The 12,144-nt window shown below is 31.0% G+C and overlaps 1 protein-coding gene across 7 annotated transcripts in view; it reads left to right on the top strand.

Moving 5' to 3' along the window:
- The window catches only part of Lrrk (Leucine-rich repeat kinase), a 331,346-nt gene that overhangs the window by 278,421 nt on the left and 40,781 nt on the right, over nucleotides 1–12,144 (top strand). For all 7 annotated transcript variants that reach the window (XM_085827294.1, XM_085827295.1, XM_085827296.1 and 4 more), the window contains 3 exons: nucleotides 3,123–3,217; nucleotides 8,653–8,775; nucleotides 9,096–9,292. In XM_085827294.1, the coding sequence (XP_085683420.1) occupies nucleotides 3,123–3,217; nucleotides 8,653–8,775; nucleotides 9,096–9,292 (415 nt within the window). The remainder of the gene's footprint in view (nucleotides 1–3,122; nucleotides 3,218–8,652; nucleotides 8,776–9,095; nucleotides 9,293–12,144) is intronic.

Genomic DNA, 12,144 nt, shown 5'->3' on the forward strand with positions numbered 1-12,144 from the left:
GAATTGTTATGGGAAAAAGCAAAGCTTGAACAACAATTTTTGTATTTTTACTTTGCTTAAATTTTTACGGTAGTTTCAGAAAAAAATGCATCGAGGAGCTTAGCTATGCAAAAAATATATGGTGTTTACATAGTGGACATCTCTTGTAGCAAATATTTTGTGTAATACATGGGCACATGGAACAAAGAGAATGTTCTGTATAATGTGCTTTGTCCTGCATTTTGAACTGCACTTGAATACTGTCAGCCATTAAACACTAAATTTACTTCCTGTTTAAATACCATATACAGAGTGCTCCTAAACTGCTCCAACAAAACACGAAAGATATTGGAACTTGCCAAGACAAGTAATATTTACAATGGAACCTATGACGAATTGCACTCAAAATGATGAAGAATTGTTTGCATATGTAAATAAATTTTAATGGCCTTAAATACTGGCCTTTTGGTATGGAATTTTGTCAGGTATCCTTCCTTCTTTATGCGTATAATATCTTAATTAATCTTTCAGGCCTTTGTCTGAAATTCTATTATCTTATACTTCTAACAGTATTTAATTAGCCTTCCATCAGATTCTGCACTACAGAGTTTGATTAAAATTATCCTGCTTTTGAAGTGAAATTTTTACCCCACAAGTTGTTCTGATTTAAAAAATACACTGAGAAGTGTCTTATATATTTCTAAGAGTAATAAATCTGATCAGAATTTGTCTCATGATTTTTAGCCCAGTGTCAGAAAAATGTAACTTTGAAACACATCCAACAAACTAGTCATCACTTTTGATGTCATTTTTGTCCTGTCAGAGAAGTGGCACACCTCCAGGACATCACTATCAAGTATTCGGAACATACAAACATCACTGTGAATGAAAAGAAGCATTATCTGCATTTATGAAGCTGTAGTTGTTTGGCTCTTCAAAGTTCAGTAGAAAGCCAATGGAAGCTAATGCTGTGTTTTAAAAGTGTTACATCATCAATGTGTTAGATTATTACTGTGATAACCTTGCCCAAAATGACTTCATGAAGGCCATAGTGGATTACACACATGAAGAATCACCAGATAGCATCTTAACTTGGACATTATGCTTTTTTGACAATCTGAGTGAAATGCATCCCAAGTTCTCATGATCACTAGTAATCTTGATAGGTGCTATCAGTTGTTTTATTTTGTTAAAACAGTTTATGAACACACTGTATATGTGTCAAATTGGTATGTATATAAACAAAGATGACAAAAAGAGCAGTGGGCAAATAAACTTCTTAGGTCCTTCTTGAGCAGGAACATAAAAAAAGCCCAGAAGGAAGTATTTTCTGTTAAGAAAGGAAGAAGGTATGTGACAACTGTGACTATCAAAGACCTTCTGGTGAAGTGGAAATTAGTCTTATTCCACATTTCTTAAAATCTAAAGTTACTTAATTAAAAGTGTGAAAAGGTCCAGGTCACAACGAAATCATGACATCCCAATAAACAGAGTACCTGCTGTGTTCTGATGTGTTCAAAGACAATGCCATGCATTACTTCAGAACCATTCTGAAAAACAGAAAGGCAACTGCAGGCAGTTTCTAAATTGCTTTAGAAGAGTAATCGCTCCAGAAACCTGGACATTGCATAATATCAAGTGTAGATATGCAAAAAATATTTAAATTTTCAGCCTCTAATGGAAGATTGGAAAGACTCAACCTAAGCTGAACTACAAAACCATAAGATAGTATACATTAAAGTGTGCAAATAGTTTTACAGTTTAGTAAATTCCTAACATTCCCAACATTGGTGGTATCTTTAATATTCTCTTAAATTTGTTTACGATCTGCAAGTTTGGGCATGGATTAAAATTATTCCCGTGATTACGTATGAGAAACAGCATCCTGTGCAACAGAGAATTATTGCAGAATGGATTACATTCATTACATGAGGCACACTGTAAACTAAAAATTAACTATTAGATAAACAATTGTTGAATAAATATGATAAAATAAATAAATACTGCAGCTATTAAATAAAAACAAAAATGTGTTTATTTAATGGTTAAGCTTATTAAGAGACTTTGGGTAACTACATTTACTCTAATTAATTATTTTAGGGATAATTTTTATTTTTTTTGGGGGAGGGAGGCTGAAATTTTATTTTATTTATCTTTTATCGGGATTGCCATACTGAATGATAGTATAAATTAGATTATACTTTTAAAGCAATAATAATTTCCATCTCATTTTTAAGCTTCTTTTTTGTTTTCAAAAACTGGGGTGTACAGAATTTCATCTAAATTAATTAACTGAAGAGTGTAAAATGTTTTTATTTTGAAAGTTTTAAGTTTCATAACTAAATTTGATCCATAAAACTATGTATGTCATTAGTTGTCATCTAGTATTATTAAACTATGTCATTAGTTATAGAATGCTTATGTTACATGTTTAATAATGTCATGTTTAATAATTTCAGTGTCCCTGATCACTGCTAAATATGAAGATTACATGTTTGCATACAATATAGCTTTCAACTTTTGTTCATTTTATCAACAGTCGTTTGTAATTTTGTCTCATCTTTAATTTAGAATCCAAAAACACAGGTTAAGTGTACAGTAACTGCAAAATCTACTGAAAGTTTACTTTTACTGTGGCTGGTAATATACAAATTAAAACTTTAACAAAACTTAATAACCACCTCTTGCAGCCTCAAATTACAACAATACTTTAAATATTTTCAAATTTAATACATAGTTGACTGTAGATTAGTAACATGATTCCAAATCAAATGCAACTACTAATAAATATTAGCAAAATTCTTTGTAACCACTACACTTGTCTGGTCAACTGGTGAAGTTCAAATGTTAGTGATACAGATTGGCAATACTCTTCATAAACTTAATTCTCACTTACTATTTAAACTCAATGTATTTGCATTTCTGGTGAAAATGATAGTATAGGATATATTCAACATAAAAAGTAACATGTTAATTAAAATAAACTCACTTTTAAAAGTGTTACATCATGTTATATTTGGAAATTTATTTTTAAAGTGTTACATCATGTTATATTTGGAAAAATGTTATATTTGGAATTATCAGTTATTGATTTCATGTATTATGCAGGGTTCAACGTTATTAATTTCATAACTTTTTTGTAGGAATTTAGTGATGCAGGAAATGATGCAGAGATATAGCATAGCTTTCAGAGATCTTTCAGAGTTAAATCAAGCAACAACTTTTCTTCATGAAAATGGTAACTTTATTGTAGATAATTCAATTCTTATTGTGTGTTTAACTTTCCTAGTATGTAGATATTTACTTAGTAAGAGATTTGTAATAATCTGTTCTTAGATGTGATTTTACTGTTTGAACAATTAATACCAGGCACGCTGTTTGTTTCATTGTCCAGGAGGGAAAAATTTAATAAATGCTAAATCATAGTGGCAGATATGAAATCTAGCTAAGCACGAGCTGAATAGAAATTTCTGTGTGATACATTACACATGAATATATTCATTCGAGTGTATTAAATCTGGGTCCGCATCCTGGACATAAGTAGGTAACCAGTTTAAACACATACTAAATTTTTTTTTAAATTTTTAATATAAAAAAAATTTGTATTTAATATATATATATATATATATTTGTATTATTTTTTTGGCGAGGAGTTTCTTTCTTTGTTGACCTAAGTAGAAATTGACTCGGGTAAAAAAAGTTTCTTATATGACGATGAAAATCATAAATCATATAGCACTTTTATATGCACCTATTTTTAGAGTGCTTCACGCACGTTTCAAGCTAATGATAAGAATAGCACTCGCTTTTAATATTTTTTTAAGATTTGTTTTTTAACATTCAGTATCTATATTATTAATAAATGTTTTATCCAGTTAGTACAAGATTAGAAATAAAAATAAAAGGAAGATAAATAAGACTGAAACTGTAATTTTTTAATAAATATTCTAATCCTTATAATGTATAATATTTCTATTCATTTTCAGCTGCTTTAAAGCAGCAGGACATTATTTTTATATTCTTCTTTTTGAAAAGAGGATATGGAAATTAAACTCTTAACTTCAATTTATAATAGCTCCTTAAGATTGCTTTTTAATTTGGTTATAGCCCCTTAAGATTGCTTTTTAATTTGGTTATTTCCGCTTTCTGTCATAAAAAATAGCAATATGCTTATAATATGACTTCCGAGTTGGATTTTTAAAATTAATTCCTGTCATTCTTATGAAATGCAAATAATGCATGTTTTTACATGATCGCATAAGTGGAGCTAAAGTTTTTTCATCCAATAATAGTAATAATGAATATATAAACCAAAACTTTCAACCATCTTATAAAAATAAAGTACAACCATAGCTTCACTGTTGTTAATTTAGTATCAATATAATAATCTTCACAATCTTTACTATGCTGTTAACATAATTTTTGATGTATCTTTTCATCAATGTTGTCAATTTGTAAAACCTGTGTTTATATTGCTCTGTTGAATTCTATTCTCTGAATGAAGGATAGTTTTCCTTTCTCACATTTAAAGAATTAAGAATAAGAGGAATTACTTCAGAAAACATTTTATTAACAAACATGCCCAGATAAATTGCTCAAAAGACCTTCCGCCAGCTGTAATGCAGGCTTCACACCTGCCTGATAGGGATTTACACACATGTACGAAGACACCAGGCATTTCCTGAATATTTCCGGAAACTAAATGCATATTGGTTTCAATGGGGCACTCGTAGAGCCATCTCAATTACATTGACCAATCCAGCAACCTGGAAATTTCATGGTTCGTACAACCACAATTCACAATAGAAAATGCCGTTGGATGCGAGGACTGACCCTTTTTATACAGTTTATTTACAATGCCATCTAGCGACTCGCTGTTTACATTCCAACCATACATTCCATGAGAAATATTGCTCGTATAGCTGCTTTCTATCACCCCCTAAAGTTTTATCCACTTGTTCAGATTCACCCTGTATATATGTATAAACTAAAAGTAAAAAATAAACTCAGTGGTGTAACATCCCTAATGGGCCAAAGCCTGCAGTGACCGAAATCTGCACCCCCAGTGTTTAGTCCCCAAGCAAACTTGTTACTCATTTTATCGATCCAAGCGATGGAAATCAAGGAATTAAAGGCTGAGTCGACCTTGCCCAGCCCGGGAATCGAACCCCGGACCTGTAGTGCTGTTGCGCTGTGGGCTAGCCACTGCACCACCGGCCCTTATATATATATACACATGTATATGTAATGAAAATAAAATAGTAATATGAACTTCCATCACCCAGAGCTAATCTGACAGTCATAAAAATATGTTTAATACGGTAATAAAAAGAATAAAAATATATAAACATGCAAATATAATTCAGAAGTCAAACAACAAAAATCAGCGTTATATTTACAAAATTTTCACAGGACTAGTTTCGATGGTTTTACCGAACCACCATCCTCAGCTGCAAAACCGAAAATGAACAAGATAGTAAATAATGATTAGATAAGATAAGAAAGCCTGGACAAGAATAAGCAAGTGGCGCCATCTGTTGGTGAAACCAGAACTAAAGCATAATTTCTTTTAAAGGCCGAAGGCAAATTTGGATTGGAATTAGGATCGTTAACTAGAATAGAAAGATTTTTATGAATGTGAAATGCCTCTAGAAAATCCAGTTCTCCAATTGAAGATGTTTTTTGAATAATTTTGGCAGCAGAAAAATTGAAAGTGTGATTTTCGGACCAACAATGTTGAGCAACAGAAGACTTCTGTGTTTCCTTTTTTCTAACATATGCCTCATGTTCCTTGATGCGAAATTTTAAGGCTCTCTTAGTTTGGCCAATGTAAATTAAACCACACTGGCAAGGAATCCTATAAATACACCAGGAATTCATATCCGGAATGGGGGTCCTTGAGTATGGAACTCGGAATTTTATTGATGGGAGAATAAACAACCCGAAAGTTAAATTTCTGCAAAATATGTGCAACTTTATAGTTAATTGATGGAAAGAAGGAAATGACAACAGAATTTTTATAATCTCCTAAAACAAGAGTGTGCCTTTTAGTGTGTTGAGATGAGCATTTTTTAACTGCTTGATTAATAATGTTGGATGAAAAGCCCCTGTCAATAGCTATTGCTTTTAAATAATTTAGTTCTTCATCAAGGGCTAGTTTGGAGGAGCAAACTTGAAAAGCACGGAAAACATAGGAATAAAATGAAGCTAACTTTTGTTTAGTCGGATGACATGATTTAAAGTGTCGTGGAAAGCAAACCGATGAAGGTTTACGGTAAACCGTTCTACTGAAGTTGGATGTGTTACGTGTGACCAGAATGTCGAGAAACGGAAGAGAATTGCATGTCTCAAGTTCAAAAGTGAACTGAATAGCAGGATTAATAGAATTCATTGTTGAAAGAACTTTATTTAAATCATCTTTATTACCTTGAAACAGGGTAAAATTATCATCTGCGTAGCGGAACCATGTCAGGAAGTTTAAAGTTTCAAACAATTTTGATTCATAATAATGCATGTAGATATCAGCCAGGATGGGACTGAGGGGGCTTCCCGTGGCTAATCCCTTAGTTTGCTTGTAATATTTATTTTGGAAAACAAAATGTGTTTGTTTCAAACAGAGTTGAGTGAGAGAAATTAGCTCATCAATTTCGATGCAAGAGAAATGAAATTCGCGAAGTCTGGTTTCTAGACATCTTAATGCACCCTCCACTGGAACATTGGTGAATAATGATTTTACATCAAAAGAAACCATGAGTAAATTACTAGGAGGAATGTTTTTAACCTTTTTTACTAACTCTATTGAATTTACTCTGTTTGAAGGTAATAAAGATGATTTAAATAAAGTTCTTTCAACAATGAATTCTATTGATCCTGCTATTGAGTTCACTTTTGAACTTGAGACATGCAATTCTCTTCCGTTTCTCGACATTCTGGTCACACGTAACACATCCAACTTCAGTAGAACGGTTTACCGTAAACCTTCATCGGTTTGCCTTCCACCACACTTTAAATCATGTCATCCGACTAAACAAAAGTTAGCTTCATTTTATTCCTATGTTTTCCGTGCTCTTCAAGTTTGCTCCTCCAAATTAGCCCTTGATGAAGAACTAAATTATTTAAAAGCAATAGCTATTGACAGGGGCTTTTCACCCAACATTATTAATCAAGCAGTTGAAAAATTCTCATCCCAACACACTAAAAGGCACACTCTTGTTTTAGGAGATTATAAAAATTCTGTTGTCATTCCCTTCTTTCCATCAATTAACTATAAAGTTGCACATATTTTGCAGAAATTTAACTTTCGGGTTGTTTATTCTCCCATCAATAAAATTCCGAGTTCCATACTTAAGGACCCCATTCCGGATATGAATTCCTGGGGTATTTATAGGATTCCTTGCCAGTGTGGTTTAATTTACATTGGCCAAACTAAGAGAGCCTTAAAATTTCACGTCAAGGAACATGAGGCATATGTTAGGAAAAAAGAAACACAGAAGTCTTCTGTTGCTCAACATTGTTGGTCCGAAAATCACACTTTCAATTTTTCTGCTGCCAAAATTATTCAAAAAACATCTTCCATTGGAGAACTGGATTTTCTAGAGGCATTTCTCATTCATAAAAATCTTTCTGTTCTAGTTAACGATCCTAATTCCAATCCAAATTTGCCTTCGGCCTTTAAAAGAAATTATACTTTAGTTCTGGTTTCACCAACAGATGGCGCCACTTGCTTATTCTTGTCCAGGTTTTCTTATCTTATGTAATCATTATTTACTATCTTGTTCATTTTCGGTTTTGCAGCTGAGGATGGTGGTTTGGTAAAACCATCGAAACTAGTCCTGTGAAAATTTTGTAAATATAACGCTGATTTTTGTTGTTTGACTTCTGAATTAGTATTTATTCGGCGTGTTATTGTGTTTTAATGCAAATATAAATTAATATATGGGATAAAAAGGGGATATTTGCGATGAAATTGCAAAAGTATGACTGAATTGAAAAAACATCATGCTGCATCAAGCCATGGATCTTATTAACGAGACATAGGTTGATATTCTTAAGACCTCGTAGTCACAATTAGCATCATTGCTGCAGAATTACATATTGTAGAGCATCTTGATGCTTATAATTTTGTTGTCATTGTAATATAGTTGGTGATCATTCATTTGAACAATAATTCTTGTAAATATGTGCGATTAAAATGACTTCTTGTATACATTGTGTGAGTGTATTAGATAACGTACAAGGTGCTTTTTTTGTCAATCATCTTTGTGTAGTTGGCTTGTCATTCATTTTTGTGTTTACTTTACTGAACATTGCAAACAGTCTTAACTAAGATAATGTACCAAAGAACAAATGTGGAAGCTACTGAAGCAACAAGTACCAATGTAAGTTGCAAAATTTTACGGGACTAGTTTTGAAGGTTTAAATAGAACTTTCTTCTTCAGTTGCATGAGTGAAGATTCTTTTCAAACCTTCACAACTAGTTCTGCAAATATATGTAACTTATGCTGATTCTTGTTATTTCAGTGTTTCCAGCATTATTTATTAGCTGGTATTTAACTAGGAAAACAATCTATTATATAAAAAATATGATGTGCTGTCATTTCACATTTTATTTTTTACAAGCACTGAAATAACAGAAAAATAGCTAACTTTTTATTGTGCTTTTTCTATTTTCAGGTATTTTGTTGCATTATGAAGATGCAACTTTGAAGGATCTCTACTTCCTTGACCCACAGTGGTTGTGTGACATGCTGGCTCATGTGGTTACAATTAGAGAAATTAATCCATTTGCCAGGAATGGTAAGAAACTATAACAGACAACTTAATTGATATGTTTGTAAACTAGTGTATATTTTTGCAAAGAGTATGTTCATTACTTTTTAGTGTCCAGTTAAATGTCCAAATTATTATAGATAATAATCATATATTTTCAGAGATGAAATTGTTATTGTATAATAACTAAATTATTTTTAAAAATGTATGATTTTATTTATGATTTTTGTACACATATTTTTATAAATTTCTGGTTATTTTTAATGTCAGTTAATTCTTGGTAAATAATTGAAATATTATTATAATTTTTTTGATAACACATCAATAACTTTTAAAAATATTTTCAGGCATTATGAAAATTGAAGACCTGAAACATGTTTTTAAATCATCTCAGTTTGCACCTTCTGATGCACAGACTTATATTTTGAACTTGCTGAATAAATTTGAAGTTGCCCTAACATGGGATAACCGTACTATTATTATTCCTTCTCTTTTACCTTCTGAAGAACAACTGAGAGCTGGGTTTCCTGGCTGTGATGTTAGGGTAATTTATCTTTCTTATCTTTCTCTTCAGCTTGAAACAATTAGAATAAAGCTAAGTATGAAACATTTTAGGTTAAATTATATTTTTAGCTTATTTCATGTGAATTGTGGCAACAGTTAATGTGAGAAGCTTTGTAATATTTTTATGTATGTTAATAGGTTTTAGTACTTGTCTTGAATGTAAAAGCCATATAAATATGTAAATATGATAAAGAAAATTACAAAACAAAATTGTGGTAACAATTAATGAAAGTTGGTTATAAAGAATAAAAGTAGTTTCTTATATTATATGTACATAAATATGTAAAATATATTTTACATATAAATCGATGTGCAAAACTATTTTTATGGAAAATTTTTTTATTTCAATGACAAATACCTTTGTGACAGTAAGTAATAAAACCAAGCAAATTTTTATCAGGTGTGTAATATATAGTATTAGAAACATCTTTCATTAATTAAATAATTTTGCAAATGTTTATAAAAATTATCATTTGGACATATTCTCTGCTAAATTTATGGAAATTATATAAATTATTTAAATTCAAAAATAAAGATTCAAATTTTAAAAAAATATTCAGAAGTGTTTATTGCTTTTAAATCGAGTTTATAAAGCATTTAGAAACAAAGTAAAATTTAATTAATTTGAAAGATGAGGTAAAGATTTTATGTTTCGCCAAGTAACAGTATTACAAGAACTGGTTGCACATTATTCCATGTGACTTACCCCATTACCAATTAAGATCTCAGGTTTTGCATGTGGCAATCCATGTTAAGAATGAATCATATATATGTTAAAGAGAATTAATTATATTTATATATGGTAACATATTATAAGAAATGTGACAACTGAAACATTTTAGAAAAGCTTTGCTGACGATACTTCTGATGTCAATGAAACCAGTTTCTCAGCATAATAATCACTCATAAGATTAAAAAATCTGAACATAACATGACTTATAGGCTATTAAATTATACACATTTTTTGCTGCATTTCATTTAAACTTATTTCCTCAAATTTCATTAGAGATACATTTCTCATTCAATTAATTAAGTTCTCATTTCACAGCAAAGCAAAAATACACACAAAGCAAAGCAAAACATCTTCATTAAAAATCGTAAAATACAGAAAAACATAAAACACCAAATACAGTTAAAACAGTTTAATTTTTTTTTTTTTTTTTTTTTTTTTTTTTTTTTTTTACTATTTAAATTAGAGTTTCTGTGCAAAAACAAGCAGTTCAGCCAGTGGGCAAGATGGCAGATTTTTCCATGCACAAAACTGAAAGTTTGCTTTTGGTCTCCAGTCGGAAAATAACATTTAAGGTGCAGAAGCTGACTTAATTAACTATTCTACTGAGTTTCAAATGTAAACAAATGGCATTTCATTAGGCATAACTCGCCACTTTAAGTTTTAAGTTGTTGATAATTCTGAAACTATTGCATGCAGATTAACTAAAAGCATAAAAACCCTAATTGGAACCCAAAACTCTCTAACAAACAAGAAACAATACGGATCACAAATTTGCTTCAGCAGTACGTTCAGTTATACAACGGTCTGTAACAAATGAAAAGAGACACTGAGCTTAACTGATTCAGAGTTCAGTGCGGCCTTGAATTTATTTCATACCAAAGGGGAGAGGATTCAATTCTTAAGGCTTTGAAAATGCATTTTCTGGAATTCCTGAAATTCGCCAAACTGATGACAAAATTGTCACCAAGGCCTGGAAGAGTAAGGTTTTCTCTGATACACCTAGTTCTGCTTGAATTATTCTCACAATTATGATGTTCTGCAATGTAATAGCTTTGCAATATAACACATATGTTAAATGTATTGTGCAAAATAAGCAGCCCAAAACCGAAATAAAATACATGGTATATGAGCATAAAATTTCTGCATAAAATGCATTAATTAAAAAAAAATTTTTTTTTAAATCTGAAAGCTTTCAGATTTTAATTTATGCCCAAAGGGGCTTTTTTTTAACATTTTGTGCATTACCTTTATTTATCAAATATCACGTTTTCTTGCTTAAACCATAAAATCCAGTTCAACAGCAATATTGCAAAGTAATTTTAAAATGAGCGTGTCTTTAGAATTTCTGATACATAGTCTCGCACCCTGGAGATAAAAATGTTTTATTCTCCATAGAGTGTTGCCATTGCTCTCTTTTAAATCGCTGAGTTTGTAAATAACAAAATTGTTAAAGTTTTACAAAGTATGAAATAGATAATAAAAGAAAATCAAAATTAGAAATTAGGGCTTCCAGATGCCCATATTCGGGTGGAAACATCCGTTATTCAAAATTTGATGCTTCTAAGTACCATTGTTTTATCACAGTGCAAGACACATACATGCATTTATGCAGATTCTTCATTATTTAATTTCTTTAAATGTAACACTGGGCTCTAATATTTGGTGGTAACTATTTGAAAAGTGAACTGACATTTTCAACATAAATGCCACAACGAAATTGATAGTCCTTCTGAGCAAATTGCCCCTTTGGACTAATAAAACAATGCATATTAATCATATAAAAATGTAGTTTTGCATGTAATTTATATCTTTGTGATATTTCTTTTGGTTATCATTGTTATCATTGCTGTCTGTTTAAGCCTAATGGTCTTTTGGGGATGATAATCAATACTTTTAAGTTTACTGATTGATATCTGGCTACTATATGTGAAGTTTCATTACCATGGCTTCTATAGTATCTTGAAAATTTATAACAGGAATCAATACAAAAATTCTGCTTGACTGTTTATTTCTGTTATAGGTTGATGATCTTAATGCTGAACAATATGGATGCTAAGCATTCCTGGAAACTTTTTCTGTGTGGATTGATTGTTTTGAAT

Source organism: Stegodyphus dumicola, chromosome 11 (assembly GCF_044657685.1).
Source record: "Stegodyphus dumicola isolate Sdum_Otavi_A_Nest chromosome 11, ASM4465768v1".
NCBI classification, from domain to species: Eukaryota; Metazoa; Arthropoda; class Arachnida; order Araneae; family Eresidae; genus Stegodyphus; species Stegodyphus dumicola.